Consider the following 18,176-nt stretch of genomic DNA (forward strand, 5'->3'; position numbering starts at 1 on the left):
AGACCTGTGAATGCCGTTCTGGGCACACAACTAGCTGACGTGGACGAGACAGAACTTCGTCTGCCTCGGGAGACGCGGACCACAATAGCTCAACTTCGCTCTGGCTACTGCAGCAGGTTAAGTTAAACTCATACATGTGCAGACTAGATGCAGATGTGCCAAATGAGTGTCTGGCATGCGGAGAGACACGCCATGACTCGAAACATCTTTTCGTATGCCCCGACCATCCTAACGCCTTTGTGCCTGTGGGCCGACCCTATTGAGGCTGCACTCTTCTTAGGGCTTCCGTTAGTGGAGCTTGACGACAACGACTGACATGTAACTTTTACCATAAATGCAACATCGTCTGCGTAGGGAACTGCCCGACAGCCGGCTCCTCTAGGAGATCGTTTCTCACCGCTACCCAGAGCAATGGCTGCCCCATATAGTCATGTCACGCAGCAAGTTTTGGATAAGCCGAATGAGACTGACTTCAATCCAAAGCTTGTCAAACGACTTAAATATTACCTCCGGCAGGATATTATTTTAAGCCCCTTGATATAGAAGAAGGCTCCTACCGCCAAATCTTTATGAGTAAAGGCTTATTCTATTCACCTCACAATTGTGTGCAGGACGATTTCTACCGACCTTCTCGATACTGAGAATCCTACTGCTTATGTGCAGGTCAAACAGTCTCCCCAACGTTTTCAGTTGAATTTTGCATCAGTTTAAAAAAAGCTATGGACCTTCTCCAATTTTCCATGCAAAAGTTGTGGATACTAAAATGCCTTGTTACATATACATATATGTATGTACATATGTATATACACATCCATATACATATGTATGTATGCTTGAGAATGAACGCACATACGTAGAGTTAGCTGTGTCCTAACATAGCCTAGCGCTTCAGGCTTCCTCCTTGAACACATTAACCTCCTTCTTTGCGTTTATGATACACATAAAGCGTAATCATCTATTAGAAAGCGTGCTTTTGGTTGTTTGCTATTGTTGTCAGATTTTTTGCCTTTTTGTTATGCTTGTTTTGTTTTAATTTTTTTTTCTTCTTGCTTAGGGTGTATGTCCTGATCTTTGTTTTATTTTTATTTATCCCGCAACTTGTGGCATATTACTGTTGGAATGTGTAAAAAAAAGCGCAACGTTGAGACTTTTCAGCTTTGCTTTGGTTGATATGCTCCCTTTTGGAGTATTGCTGCAGCAACATTTCATTTGTTGCAAGAAAGAAGAAATAAAAACATTTTGAAGTGGAAGAAAACATACTCAGAACAGAACAATGAAAAATAAGAGAACTTACTAAAACTACTAAAAAAAAAGTAAGGAAAGTACAAATTCCGGCCAATACTCCGGTTACTTACTGCCGGAAATATACAGGACACTTACAACAAACACACACCCACATCAGAAAATTGTAAATTCAAACACACCAATACAAATGTTTGCCCAAACCAGCAAGCATAAAGTTCAACGTCCGCTCTACTACTGTATGTTAACAGGTACATATGTATGTGTGCATGTATATGTACGTGTTCATGTACCGCTTCACCGCCGAAGTGACTCACTGAACTGAACTGTGTGAAGAGCTGCAAGGTGATAAGAGGTGATAGGTAGTGTACTGTCAGCGTCGTAATGGTACATATTAGTTTTTGTTGTTGTTATTATAACTAAAGTATAACAAGCATAGTTTCGAGTGTTGTTGTGAGCGTGATTGTCTGTGCCTACATAGGCTATGATGCTTCAAGTTGCTGCCGGCAAAATAGGAATTCCGCAAAAGCGCATCCACGTCGGAGCGTTTGATAGGAGATGTGGCATGCCGAGGTGAGACGAGGCGTATCTGTGATGAATTTGTCAATTTGCACAACTGTATGTGTGTCAATATTTATCTGTGCCCAAGCAGTGCATGTTGTGTAACGTGAAAGTATAAGAGAGGAATATGCATCAGAGCTCAAAGGCAAGCGAATGAAAAGTTATTAAAAGTTTGAAGTGAAATATATCGATTATGTCGAATGAAAGAGATGAGCAAACATTTTAAATAATAGTATTGAATGAAAGGAGAACAAAGTTATTAAAGGATGTAGAAAAATAATTCACTGGGGTGTAAATTTTTTATTTCGATGTTTATCATGCCCAGGTATTCATTTCATAATTCGGATGTTTCTTTGTTTACTTATAACGCGAGAGAAGCTTTTCAAAGATCTGTTGCGCTATCGCCTTGGTAAAATTTTAAGTCGAAAGCCGTTGATGGTAATTGCGTACGATTTAGGAGTATTTTCCTGGACAATTCAATTAAATAAAAAATACACACAACCGTTTAAATAATTTTTTTTTCTTTCAAAGATTTCTCAACAATTTATATTGAGCTCGAGGCCGTTTTTTAAATGAAAATTTATTGTGGAAAAGCAACAATAATTTGAAAAAATGGTAGAAGTGATAAATTGTTGAATATAATTGTTATAAGGCCAAAAAAATAACAAAAACAAATAACTTCAAAGTTTTCTTTAAAAATACATTGGCCATGAAAAACAGCTCCTCATAAAAATACAATATTTTTTCGAAGTTTTGTTGATGGGAATCCCTTTCCATGCTCCTGAATTACACAGCCACCATATTAAAACTAAAAATCAAAAAATTTAATTTTTACTGATCGATTTCATGAATTCTGGCTCATATACACGAAGAAAGTAATATATATGTATGTGCATAAGGAATACTGTGTAAAAATCTTAAACGCCAATACTTAATTACTTTTAAACAATATGACGTTTCAGTTAAGACGTGCGAGTAAACGTGTTAGTTGACTGCGTATGGTGCTACGAGGCGTATACGTTACATTCGCAACTACGGGTATATGAGCACGAGTGGATATATTTGTTAACTTTCATACCGACGTTTGTAAGTACCAGAAAAAGAAGAGATATTCCCATGAAAATGTATACTGATATATGATAAGAACATCGAGCTGAGCCGATTTATGTCCGATGTCCGTTTGTCCGTCTGTTTGTATGCAATCTTGTCTATCAGTTTTCGAGATATCTGACTTAAATTTGGTAAGTTATTGTAGTCTTATAATGTAATAATGATTTGTCGGAAACGGAAAAATAGGAACACTATAAGATATAGCTCCCATTCAACTTACTGTTCAGATATGAGATTTTTCGTAATAACTCCTACATTTATGCAGCTAGGCACATGAAATCTCACCGTATTTTCACCCATTATCAAACGAATACTTACAGTCAAAATGGCATAGATCGGGTCACTATAACCTATTGCCTCCATATAACAGATTGTTCAAATTGAAAGTGGCATAAGTCGACTTTTGGAAAAAATGAGTTATTATCAATTTTAGTGAGGCAAAGATATTCCCTTTTTATATCCGTAATCATACCTTCAATGAAGGCCTATTTCTTGATAAAGTAATCAACAAAAGTGTAGCTATAAAATGTTATCGCAAAGATGTTTTTTTTTTTAAGTGAAATTAGTCCATTCATATTAACGTGGTAGGTAAATTTTAAAGTTTTGAAATATTACAGTTATGCGACCGAACACGTAAATTTTATTTTCACCGTTTTCAGAGAAGCCGTACCACGTCAAAATTTTGCGGTATTTAGAGGTGAAATTTAAGAGCTCTTTAAGTGATTTTTCGTGTTTTATAACACTATAAAAAAAACGACGAGGCACTAAACTAAACTTTGCGTCGTTGATTCCGGATCTGTATACAGTTTTCTACATCGCGTAATTTTCCAAAAAAAAAGATTAAAAGGAATTAACTTTAACAGGCAAACATTTTAAAAATAAACTAATTTTGTAAAGCTATTTCATTTGGTCTTTTGCAAAAAAACCAAGGGTGAACAAAATGAGCAAAGGGTAAAATGAAAATGAGCAATGATTTTTCGTTTGAAATTTGAGTGTGAAAGAATGTTACTCATACGCCATGTAAGAGTATGCGAGTTATGAGCAAGTCAGTGTTGCCAGACTCTTTTTTCAAAAAACTCCTTAAAAAACAGAATTTTCGACCAATAAATTGTAACCTTCAAACACGAAGAGTTTTTAAAATATTATTAAAAGAGCGGTTCCACCTAATCACGTATATCTTACGAACCGATTAAATAGTCATAATGGATACGAGTTACGGCAGATGAAAGAAAATAAAATTCTCCATAAACTGAGAAATTAATTAATCATTCCAGATTTTTTGTTGTTTTTGATGAAAAAATTCAAACTTTAACGTGGAATAAAATTTTAATTTAAAAAACTAAAAACTCGCTTTTATAATTCCAATTAGTACTGTCATCAGGAATATAACTTGAGAATGGAAATCCGTGCATCTTTTAGGCGCATCAATATGACATAGCTACATTCCATGCTAATACAAGCGAGGTAAAAACTTAAAAAAATAACAGTTTCTGTGCAAATGTTTTGCACTTGTGTTAAAGCTTGTTCCTTTAGAAAAAAAATTAAGCTACCAACGAAGACAATCGATGGATAAATAAGAAAGTAGTGATAGGTTAAATGAAAATGCGCAATAATTTTTTTATGAAATAACTATAAGCAGAACAGTGTTACTCATACGTCCCGTACAGCTGAGTAGGTAGAGTGTTTGCATCGAAAGCAAGAGGTGTCAGAAATGAGTAGGGCTATTCGCGATTCGGTGCATAAGAGCTGACAAATTTATGCAATTGCAGAAATATGCCATGGATTGTGAGCGACCTTTATTAAACTGTCATGGTAAAGCTTTTGCAAAACAATTTTTGTGCATCAGCTTTGGTTTTCTTTATGAATGCAATGCATAGCATTTTTATGCTATGGATTTTCGGTATTGCAAATTTGCCAAGCCATGACAAATGCAAATGCGTGTATTTTGTTTGTGTATTGCAAATAATTTGCAATACAAATTTGCAATGCAATGATGCTAGGCCATTTGCACCGGATCGCGAATAGCCCTATTAACTAATTTATCAGAAACTATCAGGGCTATCGAAAAGTGATGTATAAAAGGTTTTTGGAGAATTTTATTAGCTTTCGTTTTCTGTGTCTCGTATTACGATTATTCAATTGGTTCGTAAGATATATGTGATTAAGTGAAACCACTCTTTTTTTAAGCTGAACAACGGTAAATTGAAAATATGTCAAGTAAGTGAAGTAAGATTTGGAAAATTCTATAAGGCGGATAATTAAAAAAAAATTAAAATATTTTTATGAAACTGTCCATCGGGTTTTCTGGGGTAGCTAATTACGAATCTGATGTCCGATTTTTTTTTAGCAAATTGATACTTGCACTTTGCTTTTGGTTTTTTTTTTAATTAAATGCGTACTCGAAAATTTCTACAAATTCTGAGTAAAAAAATTAAAGTTTTGATGAAATTTTTTGAATTTTTGAGAGATTTATATAAAGTGTGAAAATTTGATTTATATGGTTTATGTTATAGAATAAATAACTAATAATATTAATAAATAAATATATAACTAAGTATGCAAAAAATTATTCATGAAAACAATTGTGAATATTATATGAGTACAAGATGTACACTTTCATTTGTCGCCTAGTGTATGTAAGGCAGCAAAACTGAGTGTTTTTTATTATTAAACTAAATTAATAAAATATTATTACATTTTTATTCTTTTCAGCTCATCTGCGCCAATCTACAAGGCAGTTTACATCAAACTCTTTTACCAAAAATCTAAAGTAAAAATATTTAAATCCAGAAAACTACCCACCCAAAATTTTTGTATTAACCAAATATAAAAAAAAACGTAAAAATTACAATAAAGCCTAAAACGGTAGAAATATTATAGTTACCTTTAGCTGTGTCACATAATATCCCCAATTTTTACCAGCAGTAGTACTTTTTACTCTCGCTACATACAAAATTTACAAATTGACATACATACATATGTAGTAGAACATCAGTCCTTCGAATTTGGCCGCCCCACAATTGACAGTTGCACTTCACCCTTCTTTTACCACCAACATAATTCGTGTCTACTTGCTCGTAGTACCAATTTACAAAACCAGCGACATTGGAGCTGAGCTGAGTCTACAAAATACGTTCTACTTGACTGCCCGACTGCACGTTTGTCGGCAATTTCCGCAAATTTTGTCAAAACCTGTCAATTTTGCTTAATATTCTGCCAACCTGAGTGCGAAGGGGAAAAAGAACATTTCACCAATGTTATGTTGTGGATTTTGTTGCGGCAATATGTCGAAACGAGACTACAAGGTGGCCACAACGGATGGCATCGAACTGGAGCCATTGGGTGGCGAAAAAATCGACAAGGACAAGGAAAAAGATAAAGAAAAGCAAACAAATGGGGTAACTTTCGGTAAGTAAACTTAAATACATACATACAAATATTATTGAAAAAATAGTAAATTTATGAGTTTCGATAAAAGTCGATGGACTGGCTGAAATGTCAATCCGAAAACTGAATAAAGTTCAGACATAGGTTTAGTAGATTAAATTGTTCAAAAGTGGAAAGACTGTGTGGAAGCAAAAGTGGGTTTAATTGATAATTCAATGACGGCTTATACAAACATATGTACAGTCACTCAATAAAGTTTAGGTACAGACATTTTTTTTTTGCAATACGGGCAACTCTTTATTAAATATTTTATTTTTCGCTAATTAAAAAAAATAATATATGGTTAACTACAACAACAACCCCACAAATCAGAGTTCCAAACCTTCTGCAAAATCAAAGAAAATTCTGCAAAATTTTCATTCAAATATTGCACTTTTTGTACACTCTTTGGAAAAGGGCGGAGTACTCAGTAAAGTGCAAGTCTGAGGAAACTAGGACTTACCACTGATTTTTGGCATTTTTTGTGTTAAAGGTGTCGCTATTTTTTTCCATAAATAAAAATTGTCGAACATTACTTTATGTTGAGAAAATGAACGACAGCTTCAACAAAAAAAAAAAAATCCAAAAACCAATGGAAAGTCACAACTTCCACATACTTGCACTTCAGCTCGTGATTTTGAGAAAAACGCGTAAAAAAATTGCGTTTTTTGCAATATTTGAGAAGCTGATAGAACCTTCCACTTAGGCTTAAGTAAAGCTAAAACTCTCGACTACCATCCCTGTAAATACCATCCTTGAAAATTTACCTGATGGTCACTTATAGTCATTAATCAAACAGCGAAAACTGATTTTTGGCCAATTTTTCTTTTTTTAATAGCACAATTTTACAGTATTAGCCAGGAAAAAGGCCGAAAATGGATCCGTAAAAAGAAAAAAGTGGATGAAATGTGGATTTTTGTCCGTTTATCGATTTCATTTTCGGATATTTTGCGGTTCCATTTTCCCACTAAGGCGTGCAGCAGAAAATAAAATAGATTTGCAGTGAATTTAAAAATGCTACATACAAACCAATTAGATTTAAAAAAAAAAACGGTTTATTCGATATTTGAACAATGAAGATTAAAAGAAAACAGCATAAAGATTATTAACTTGTGTTAATTTTTAGAAAATAGGACAAAAACATTTCAACCCCCAAAGGCTTTAAACTAGCCTCAATAAAAGACATTTACTAAAAAGTAGCCAACCCATTTAACAAGACTCCATTAATTCGGTATTATCTTAATATCAACTCGCTTCGCTCTTGTCTTAGTGCGTATTGTAGCAAGAATTCCAGTTAATCGCCAGAAGAATTTAAATTTATTTTATAGTAGACAAGTCACATCCAGCAGCTTGTTGAATGAGACCAAAGTGTAAAACAAAATTAGTGAACGAATAACCAGTGCTAAGACGACACATTTGTGTGTACATATGTATTTATGTACGTACTTACATACATACCTACGCGTACCCAAAAATAATATGGCAACGACAATTGCTTAATTGCACTCGTGTAATTTCTCGCTTAACTTATTTTCAGCCATTTTCCCTGGAGCTGATGCGTAATTCAACAGTCAAAGCGACAAAGTGGTATTGTGCATGCACACTAATAAACGATGTCTTTATATACTGCATTCATTGCCCAAGTATATTATGCAAAATAAAATGCTGCCATGCCACGATGCCGAAACAAGTATTGCTCATATCCAGAAGTACGGCTCAGTGAATTACTGGGTGGCTAAAAGAAGCTGTTTTGGTATGCAGCGCACCTTCCCGCTTAAACGCTCTGAAACGATTCCTTTCACTAGTTTATTGTTGCTGCATTTGTTTTTGTTGTGGATTTATTCATCAACACATTCAGCATTTTCTTGCAATTTTTAATTATGACAACAAAAGCGTCAAGCCGCAAATAATAATAACAAAAAACACGAAAAGCGTCGACATCAGCTGCGCTCGATGAAAGAAAGGTTTCATACAGTCTCAGTAGAATTAAGGCGCAGCATTTGAGTTGTCGTACGTAGCATTAGGGTGAGCCGTAGGGGGGGTGTAGTTTGACTACAGTAGTGAGTAATGCACTCGCAACATCCTAAGTCACCCTTAAAGCGGAAGCAACCTGAATTTCAACTGGCAGACAGCAGCAACAAGCACGCCTTTCTTCTTTTATTCATTACTTACGTGTTTTTTTTTCACTGAGAGCGGCTACTGCGCGGTTAGCGAACGTGCATTTTAATATATTTGTGGCTGCTTCAGTGGAAATCAACGCATACATCTCGTCGCAAATGTCTAGCGGCAACTTGAAAGGTCCGCGAAGGCGGTGTGTCACTTTCTATTCGCAAAATAAATAAAAGTAAGAATACAGAAAAACACAAAAGGCAATACGTATAGCTCGTTTGCTGGAAAAACGGCATATTCGAAAAGGTTATTTCTGGAGTTAAGTTTGTAGAAATGTGGGCCGGTGCTACTTTTATATTTTGTAAAAGAATTGCTACGATATCTTTCATTAATGTCTCGTTATAAGCGAATTTGTCTATATAGTTTTACTCTCCTGCATTTTCCTTATCAACTTTGTATATAGAAAATTTTATTTTTAATTTTTGCTTTTATGGCTTTCTTCCAGCAAACGAGTTATATAGGAATGCATATGTATGTAGGAAAAAGGAATTATGTTTCGTAAAAGCATGCCACTCACCAACATTTAGTTAAACGGTGTTATCCATCCAATAATAGGGGATTATATTCAACCTTTTGCTTATGTTCTGTGAAAAGTTTCTACAAAAGTTTTCCTGCAGAGAAGAAGAGAAAAAACAATATTTAAAAGCGGCGGCTCCGTATCCTTGTTCTACTTAAGTACTATGATTATTTAATTACCAAGGTTCTAAGAAACTTCCTAGACTTTTTTCATTTATTAGATGTTTCATTTCAGTATTCAATGTGCCTATACCTTGCTCTCGAATTACGGTGCTTAATTTTTACTTTCAATAGGAAACGAAGCATATATAAAGAGTGCATGTTCGACAGTTACGTGAATCCTTTCCCATACGTTAGATGCAACTGCGCCATTACGATAGTGGTGTTATACCATTTGACAAAACTACTGCCACTAAGCTGTTTGAAAATTTTGAAAGCGATAGCATAGATACTAGTTTTCAGCGTTGATCCGGATCAACTCCTTAATTCGGAATTATTTAGGAAATTTACTGCAGTTGCTCTGGATTAAGTCCTGCAGCTAAACCTCAAAATTAATGCGGATCAGGAGAATTTCCAATGACAGCACTGGCCAAAACCGCCGTCCATTGTCTATTGCCCAAGTAAACAAACAAAGCCAGCGAGTTTGGCGTCCGCATGTGGTGAGAGCTACTTACTGCAATTCCGTACGACTCAGCTTCATGCATATAATATTAGCTCTGTTCCTGTACTTCACGATTTGCAGGTTTTACAGGATTTACAGGAAAAGCTGCTTTCACCATTAACAAACCTTATGAAAGGCGGCGATCAGGGACAGCTTCCTGTAAAACCCTGCAAATCATGAAGCACCTGGTTGCAACTAATGTGTCGGTAGTACATTTGGTACCAAATGTCCACTCTACAGCCATTAGGGCTCCAAAAGTGACGAAAATTTGGATATCCGTATGTATTCGTTACTAATCCAATCAACACCCGTTACTTTCGTATCGTTACTTTACTCGTTATTTTTGATACAAGCAAGCATTTGTAAATCACACGAATCATCACAACGAATCTCGTGGCGTAAAGAAATGTTCGTACATATGCATGTGAGAAGTAAACAAAATTTACTAAGAAAGAAAGTCGCACCATTTTTTCCAAATTTTATTTTTGAATTTTTCCACAAAATCTGAACAGTTTTTGACACGTTAGATAAGACAAGCAACAACAAAATACACATAAATGTTTTTTTACTCGAATACCTGTTTGATATGCCTTGGTACTACCTTTTAAGTAAAAATTTCTTTAACAGTTTCGAAAAATTTCAAAAGGTTAGTCATCTCAGTTAAGAAAGGTACTCATAGATCAACACATAAATTATGACTTTCAATCACTTCACTTCTCTACGTAGCTCACGAATTTCATTAAAAATGGCTACTCAATCAAGAAAAATTAAAAGGTGTTAGAGAGTTTAAAAATTCTGTGGCGAATCTTACTTGCTGCTTGTATATTCAGAAACGACAGTATCGATGCCACAGTAAACATTTTCTTATCCGGGAAACATATTAACCATTTCCTTACTAACTATCGTACAGTGCTTATTTTTTTGACACGAAATTGCTGGGAATGAGCGCCTTGTCTTAGAATAATAAATAGTATAGACTTTTAATTAATAAATTACATTTGTTGGATTGGTACACTCTTATCGTTTATGCATATTCTGCTTTTACCACTTTCTCATTACTTTCATACTATTTTTGGTTTTCATTCTCTGTACTTCTTTCAGCTATGAAATAGTTGGTCACATTATGTATCACCCACAACAACGAAACATACTATATTCACATATCTTAAAAAATGCATTATCTTCAGTATTCGCGTAATAGATTTTTACACAGTAGTCCTTATGCATATATATATTACTTTCTTCATGTGTATAACAATTGCAGAATGAATTTCGAGTGTGCCAATAAAAATTGTAAAATGGAATTTTAGTTTCTCAAATCATAGTAATTTTTTACTCAAAGTAATTTTATTTCATTTGGTGGCACACTAGTTTTATTACACTAGATTCCTTCGTTTTGGCAAGCGGAAAATTTCCACCTTTAAATTTTAACGTTTTGATGTATCTTAAATTATTAAAATTAAAAAAAAACGTATAATTTCAAAAGTTACGAAATAGCTGGGACAGATATTCGGCATGCTGACATTTTTTTAAATCTCTTGGAAAACCCTTGAAACTTCGAAGATACGTTGTATTTGTGTCAAATTTCCTTAAGGCAGTACGGAGTTCTTAACCAACTTGGTACGCTTTATACTACGGGTTTCTTAAGTTTTTTTTTGTGAAAAATGTGCAAAAAGAAACCCATATTTGCAACAGAAATTTATGCCTGTTCCATTATTTCGTGGGAAAAAAATGAAACAACAGGATCTGAAATATCAGATGTCAAAATTCCGCTTAAGCCATATTCACACAAACCAAATAATGGCAAGTTTTTCTTGATCGCTTCCTTAGGAGTTGAATACTAAGGCTAAAAGCATAGTGGAGCGGCGAGCAAAGAGCAATGAGCAAAGCGTCGATTTCAAACGCATATGTTTCGATGGGAGAGCGCATAGTGAAAAGCGTACGTACACGTTTCAGGGTACTGCAGCAAGCTACTTACATGTCAAGCTACTTGAAAGCTCACTTGTATTCAATGGGCTTGGTTCAAAGCAAGCAAGTAAATGCTTGGCTTGCTTATTGGATTTCAACTCATATTTGTACTTGATTTACTTCAAACATATACAAGTGTATGTCTAACGCTATAGCGAAATAAAAACGAACTAACACAAACCAATACCCTTTGGGTGTAACAAGCTGATTCACGGTTTGCAATATGTACGTACATATACTACAAGTGCTGCTGCTGTATTCAAACTTGTTCAATTCAACATACTACCGTATTCATTTGCGTTCAAGCTATGAGTTGAATTGGTTTGCTTGAAATAAAACTGATAACTTTAGTTTTCCGCTTTAACTCCGTTTCTTGACATAATTTATGGGATAATTTTGAAACGATTTTGTAAGGGATCATTTTATTTCAATAAATAGAAAATAATATTGATTTCAGTTTTCTTTATCTAAAAAAAAGTTTTTCACATGAAATTGTAATTATTTAATATTTAATAATAAAAGCGTTCGAGTGCTTTAAATCTCCGCAAGTTTTTTTTGTGTCAACATGCTTACAATATACACATATATTTACATGACAAAAGCATTACAACATGACGTTTGCCAGCAACGTAATTTAAAAATTCAAAACTTAAACTCACACATTCATTATCATTTTCAATCTCAAATAACAACAATTGGGAATAATTTATTTTTTTTTATTTGCAATATTACATGATTTTAAAGTGGTTGCAAATGTCAGAAAAAAAAAATCATGGCCGACGAAATATTTCTATCATGCATATTTATATCCGACGGAGCAAAAACGGAAAACTACTAAGGGTAACCTATAGCAGTGACACACACTGTATTCAATGCACAACATTTAAATATTTCGCCACATGCAACTTTTTCTTTGCATACAATTTTCGTAGGAAGTTCACTCCGTTGAGTTCTTGTTTTTTTTTGTTTTTACTTCGTTTTCATTTCTCTCGGTTTATTTTTAAGTCTGTTATTCAGCTGTTACGGTTGGTCACCATTGTCAGTAGTGTTGAAAAAAATTGAAAACGACAGATTCGGGCCATGTAAAATTTGTAATGGACACTTTTCACATAAAGACATTTGCGCCCTTAAGCCTCACGGCGTATTAAACTTAATTCATTGAATTAGTTGTGGGCAAAACTGAAAAAAGTCATCCCAGCTTGATTTTCTATTTCTTCCAGTATCACTTGTTTAAATAAATTGAATTAAACATTGAACTTTACGAAATTGACTGATATTGTTATAAACTTTTTATTGACCTGACTACTCACCAAACAATTTTTGTTGCCGGCAATAAGAAAACATCGGCAGCAAATTTATTGCCGGTAATATCGCCGTCGTATTTACTTCTTATTACGAGTCACTCTAAAACGCCCGTCGAAGGCAACTCGCCGGGACGAGTCGTTTTCTTATTACCTGAATGAGTCCTGTTCTTATCGCTTTATTATTTCTTAGGGCGATATTTGTAATTATTTTTAATACTTCATTTATTTTTGGTATACAAAATTGGAACTTAGCAAAGGAATTAAGTTTTTCACCCGCTACGGGGGTTTTTATATTTTCAATCCTGTCTTTGTTATAAATTCGACACTTTTCGATAATACTCTTGACGCGAAATTTATAAGTTTGTTAATTTTTGATAACTTATTTATTTCAAAATTGACATGAAAGAAATTATGTTGCCCATATGTCACCACGGCGAATAGCTGCGAACATAGAAATTCTGATTCAGTGACCGCAGTTTTGTAGATTTCACGAAAAATCGGACTACCATGGCTTCCATAATAGCCTCCACTTATAGCCTATTTTCACCAAAAGCTTAGGTAAGTTGCAAAAATTTTCACTTAGGGTGATCAGCAGGGTTTATTTCCTGCTCCTTGCTTTTTTACTTTTGTTATTTTTTATACTTTATATGAGCAATTACCCCTTTCAAGTTGTAATCTCTCTTTTTCAATAAGCATAAACTGCAGTTAATGCTTGGCGGAAATCAACTATTAGTTTCAAAATAAATGAAAAGTTTTATTATTTAGCCTTAGATCCGATCATATAATATACTTATGTGTAAATGAAGTAATCATTTTGTAACCCTCTTCTATTTAACTGGTCACCCCGATTTTATCGATGGTTGTCTATAAAACTATCGAAAACCAACGATGGCGCCACTATCGATGGTTTTGCAGTATTAGTACAAAGCTTTTGCACCGAATTCCACCACAATGACTTCAGCGCTGCTGCAGTGTCCGTTTCGGGATACGTTGGCAACGATAGGTTTACATATTTCGTTGACGCACTGACAAAAATCTTTTGAAAGTTATATTTGACAGGGATGAAATGGTACGGAATTACATCATTTGTCAATAATAAGACTATAGTTGTCAATTTATCACCAATAAAACAAGTATTCTCATACCTTATACTTATATTTCACCGAAAGCATAGGAAAAATATATTAAGGAGGTGTGTATGTAAATTGGTACATATTACTGATCGATAGTAATTGGAACTAATATTTACTGAACTGAACGGCACTGATGTGTGTATATAGACTTTAAGTCATCGAATTACGTCCGATTGCTTATTTTAGTACAATTTTAGAATTCATTGCGATTTTTGTTTTTAAGTATTGTTATTAATAAAAAAAAAAATACCGATGTGATGGGAAACAGTGTGATAAAAAAACTCGCTAAATACACCCGAGACGAAACTTAGTGTAGATTGCTGGTAGGGAAATAAATTTAAAAAATAAAGTATTTTTTTTTGGTTTTGTCGTAAACATTTGCATTTTACTTTTAAAGTTAGGTGATTTATAAATATTCGCTCCATACACTTATAAAAGGTTCATTTGAAAAAAACTAAAATAAATTTAATACTAAAAACGCTTAAGTATTTAACAATTAATATGGCAAGCTTACTTTAAGTTACATTTAAAAACACGTATAGAAATGCTTGTTGGGTTTATATAAGAGTAAATCTCACGAGTTGTTATATTTTTCTACAAAAGCGTGTTTTTGGTCGAAAATGGTGGTTCACCACCTATCTTAGAAAATGCATTATCTTCAGTTTTGTATAAAGAACAATATTCCATTGTGTAATTTAAAAAAATATATACTAAAACAAGTAAGAAAGTCTAAGTTCGGGCGGAGCCGAACATTAAATACCCGGCGCAAGTATTAAATATATGTTGTTCACCTTTCCGAAAGCTACCGCTAGATGGTAAGCCGGGGTGTATAAATTTTGAGTAAATTAGCGTCCTTAAATTTCGAAACTTTGAAGTTTCAAGCATTTCTGAAATTTACCGTTATATGAAAAGCGGCCGTAATTTTAGTCCGATTTCAATAATTTTCAGCTTTTTGCTTCTATGTGGCAAGTACAATAACCACACCGAGTTTGGTACAAATTGGTAGAACGGTTACCGAGATATATATATATATGATCATAAGTGGGCGGTGCCACGCCCATTTTCCAAAATTTTATCATAAACGTGTTTCTTGGTAAAGAATTGTTGCAAGCATCAATTTTGAATACACTAGCTTCAATATTTACCGATTTATCGAAGATTTCGTATTTCTCTAAATTACCGTTATATGTGATGTGGGCGTGGTTATTGTCCGATTTTAAAAATTTTCGACCACTTCGTAGGTTATGTCAAGGCCACCAATTGTGCCAAGTTCGGAAGAAATTGGTCCAGCGGTTACCAAGATATACACATGTAACCATAAGTGGGCGTGGTTACGCCCATTTTCCAAAAATTTATAATATTCTTATTTCTCGTCTAAAACTTATTGTAAATATCAATTTTGAGTGAATATTCTTCAGTAGTTACTAAAATATCTCAGTTTTCGTATTTCTGAAAATTACCGTTATATGGGAGGTAGGCGTGGTTATTGTCCGATTTTGCCCATTTTCAATACCAGCCGTCCTACGGCAAGAAAGAAGTGCACGTACCAAGTTTCGTTAAGATATCTCAATTTATACTCGAGTTATCGTGTGCACAGACGGACGGACGGACGGACGGACGGACAGACAGTCACCGCTTAATCGATTTCTCTTTTAATTCTGATCATTTATGTATACATTTGTCTATATCTATCTCGATTCGTTTTGCCTGTTACAAACAACCGTTATGTGAACAAAGTTATAATACCCTTGTGCACAAGTGCGCTCGGGTATAAAAAGTAAAAATAACCACTGTTACTCGCAGTATACCCGCAGTTGAGTATGTAACGTATACGCCGCGTAGTACCTACGCAGTCATCTAATTTAAAATCCATATTATTTAAAAGCAATTAAATATTGGCGTTTAAGATTTTTACACAGTATTACTTATGTATATATCAATTTTAGAATGAGTTTCGAGTGTGCCAATAAAAATTGTATAAACGAAATTTCAGTTTCTCAAATCATAGTCATCTTTTACTCAATTTATTTTTTTTTCATTTAGTGACACACTAGTTTTATTAAATAATTCGTTTGTTATAGCAAGACGAACATTTTCACCAGGGCAGCGAAATCGGTTTTGAGAATTCCCCGATTTCGACAATGAAATTCCCCGATTTCGTCCGAAATTTCGTAAAACTCCCCACCCAAAAAAAAATTGAATGTATTTTGATATATTGCTGGTCTTTCTGTTTATTTTATTTTTAAAAATATTTATAAACCAAACCAAACGTTTATAAAGTTAGTTAACAATTAAAGAATAAAAAATTTTTTATATAATATTTACAGCGGTCAAAAAACTTTAGTCGCGACAATTATTATATTTTTTTTGTTATTTAATTTGAGTTTTTTTTATAAAAATGTAGTTCAACAAATACCGTATAAATCCAAGTCTCAAACTTTGTGCAATATTTGAAAAAAAAATCAACTAACTTGCCTAAAAATTTCAGGCTTTTTACTTCGATTTTCTAGAAAGATTTTTAGTATGCAGGTTTGTAGCCAGGGTTCGTAAACACATTCAACTTGTACTCACTGCTCATACACATGTGTGTGCATAAGTGGAAAACAAACTCTGCTCACAGAAAAGTGTGTGCTGTTTGTTATTAAGCACATGCACATGTGTGTGAGCCGATTTTTGTACAAATTTCAGCCCATGCACATGCACATAATATATTTTTAAAAGAATTTGTTTATTAAACGTTATTTTTTGAAAGACAATTCAATAAAAAGTGAGATGTTGTTTGTTTTTTATATGACAGAAAACATATTAAAAAATTATTTTAAGATTTGAGATAGAAATCGAAGTGTATAAGTTTCTCTACGCAAAGCACACACATGTGCGTGTGCTTTATATTAATAAAAATAAAGTACACACATGAGCCCGTGCTTTTTACCAAACAGCACACACATGTGATGTGAGCAAGTTTTTAATTTTTTATATGCACAGCACACGTGTGTGAGCGTAAAATGTTAGGATGTGCTGCGCATGTGTGTGCAAATACGAACCCTGTTTGTAGCCCACTCAATTCTATTATAATAAAGTTCAAGTTTCAAGTGTCTAAAAATTTTCGTAAATTTTTCTTTTTGCCGAAGTTTTTGCGGTTTTCTTCCATATACAAATAAATTATGTTTATTTGTTATATGAAAGCAAATGCGACAAATAAAATTCTAAAAACTCAACGGTAATTTTTGGTCATTTGAAAGTTTATTATACTAGAATTGTACGAGCTGAAGTTCCCTACATAAAACGGGCCCGATTCCCCACGCAAACTGAAATTCTCCGAAAATGGGGAAATTTCCTACGGGAAGGCTTTCCCGATTTTCACTGTTTAATTTTAACATTTTGAGGTATCTTAAATTATTAAAATTAAAAAAAAACCCATACAATTTCAAAAATTATAAAATAGTTGCAACAGATATTTCGCATGCAGACATTTTTGTTTTAATTTCGTGGCACCTTCTTGAAACTTCACAGATATGTTGTATTCGATGCCAACGTCCATTGCCTCTATTATGAATATTCCATTTGAAAACTTACCAAAGTTATTAAAAAATAATAAATAATTTTTTCGAGTGATAATGAAAAAATTTATAATTTCGGTAATTTTTCGCTTAAATAAACGATTTAATGCTAAAATTGTGGAACTAAATGGTTTATTTTTTAATGTGCTTGTTTCTGGAACTCTATTGATTGAAATAAATGCAAGAAGAATGCTTTAGCCAACTCGTGCCATTTGCTCACATGTATAAGATTTTGCCTTATGGAGTGGTAGTACGCACCCCCTAACCATTATTTCACAGCGGCCGCGGGTTCAGTAGGTTAATGCCATGAAAAAATACATAGAAAGATGCCAGGGAAATGAGTGTCGTCCTGACACTCACTCAAAGAGAGCACTCACAATAGACAACTATGTCTCCGAGTGAAAGTATGACACATTCCATACACGCTCTCCTGATCTAACCTAACTTTAATACATGTGTATTGCCGCCGGCTTTGCAGAGCGGTCTGCTACGTGGTCTAGCTATTTTTAAGCTGCATTATTACGGT

General features: G+C 34.0%; 1 protein-coding gene across 1 annotated transcript in view; it reads left to right on the plus strand.

The window, feature by feature from the left end:
* Positions 1-18,176, plus strand: part of LOC118737825 (endoplasmic reticulum aminopeptidase 2) — an 84,608-nt gene that overhangs the window by 15,858 nt on the left and 50,574 nt on the right. Inside the window, exon 2 of the mRNA XM_036468603.1 lies at positions 5,626-6,321. Within this exon, the coding sequence (XP_036324496.1) occupies positions 6,168-6,321 (154 nt within the window). The 5' untranslated portion in view covers positions 5,626-6,167. The remainder of the gene's footprint in view (positions 1-5,625; positions 6,322-18,176) is intronic.

This window comes from Rhagoletis pomonella, unplaced genomic scaffold (assembly GCF_013731165.1).
Source record: "Rhagoletis pomonella isolate Grant_MI unplaced genomic scaffold, Rhpom_1.0 Rhpom_scaffold_00004, whole genome shotgun sequence".
In the NCBI taxonomy this organism is placed as follows: Eukaryota; Metazoa; Arthropoda; class Insecta; order Diptera; family Tephritidae; genus Rhagoletis; species Rhagoletis pomonella.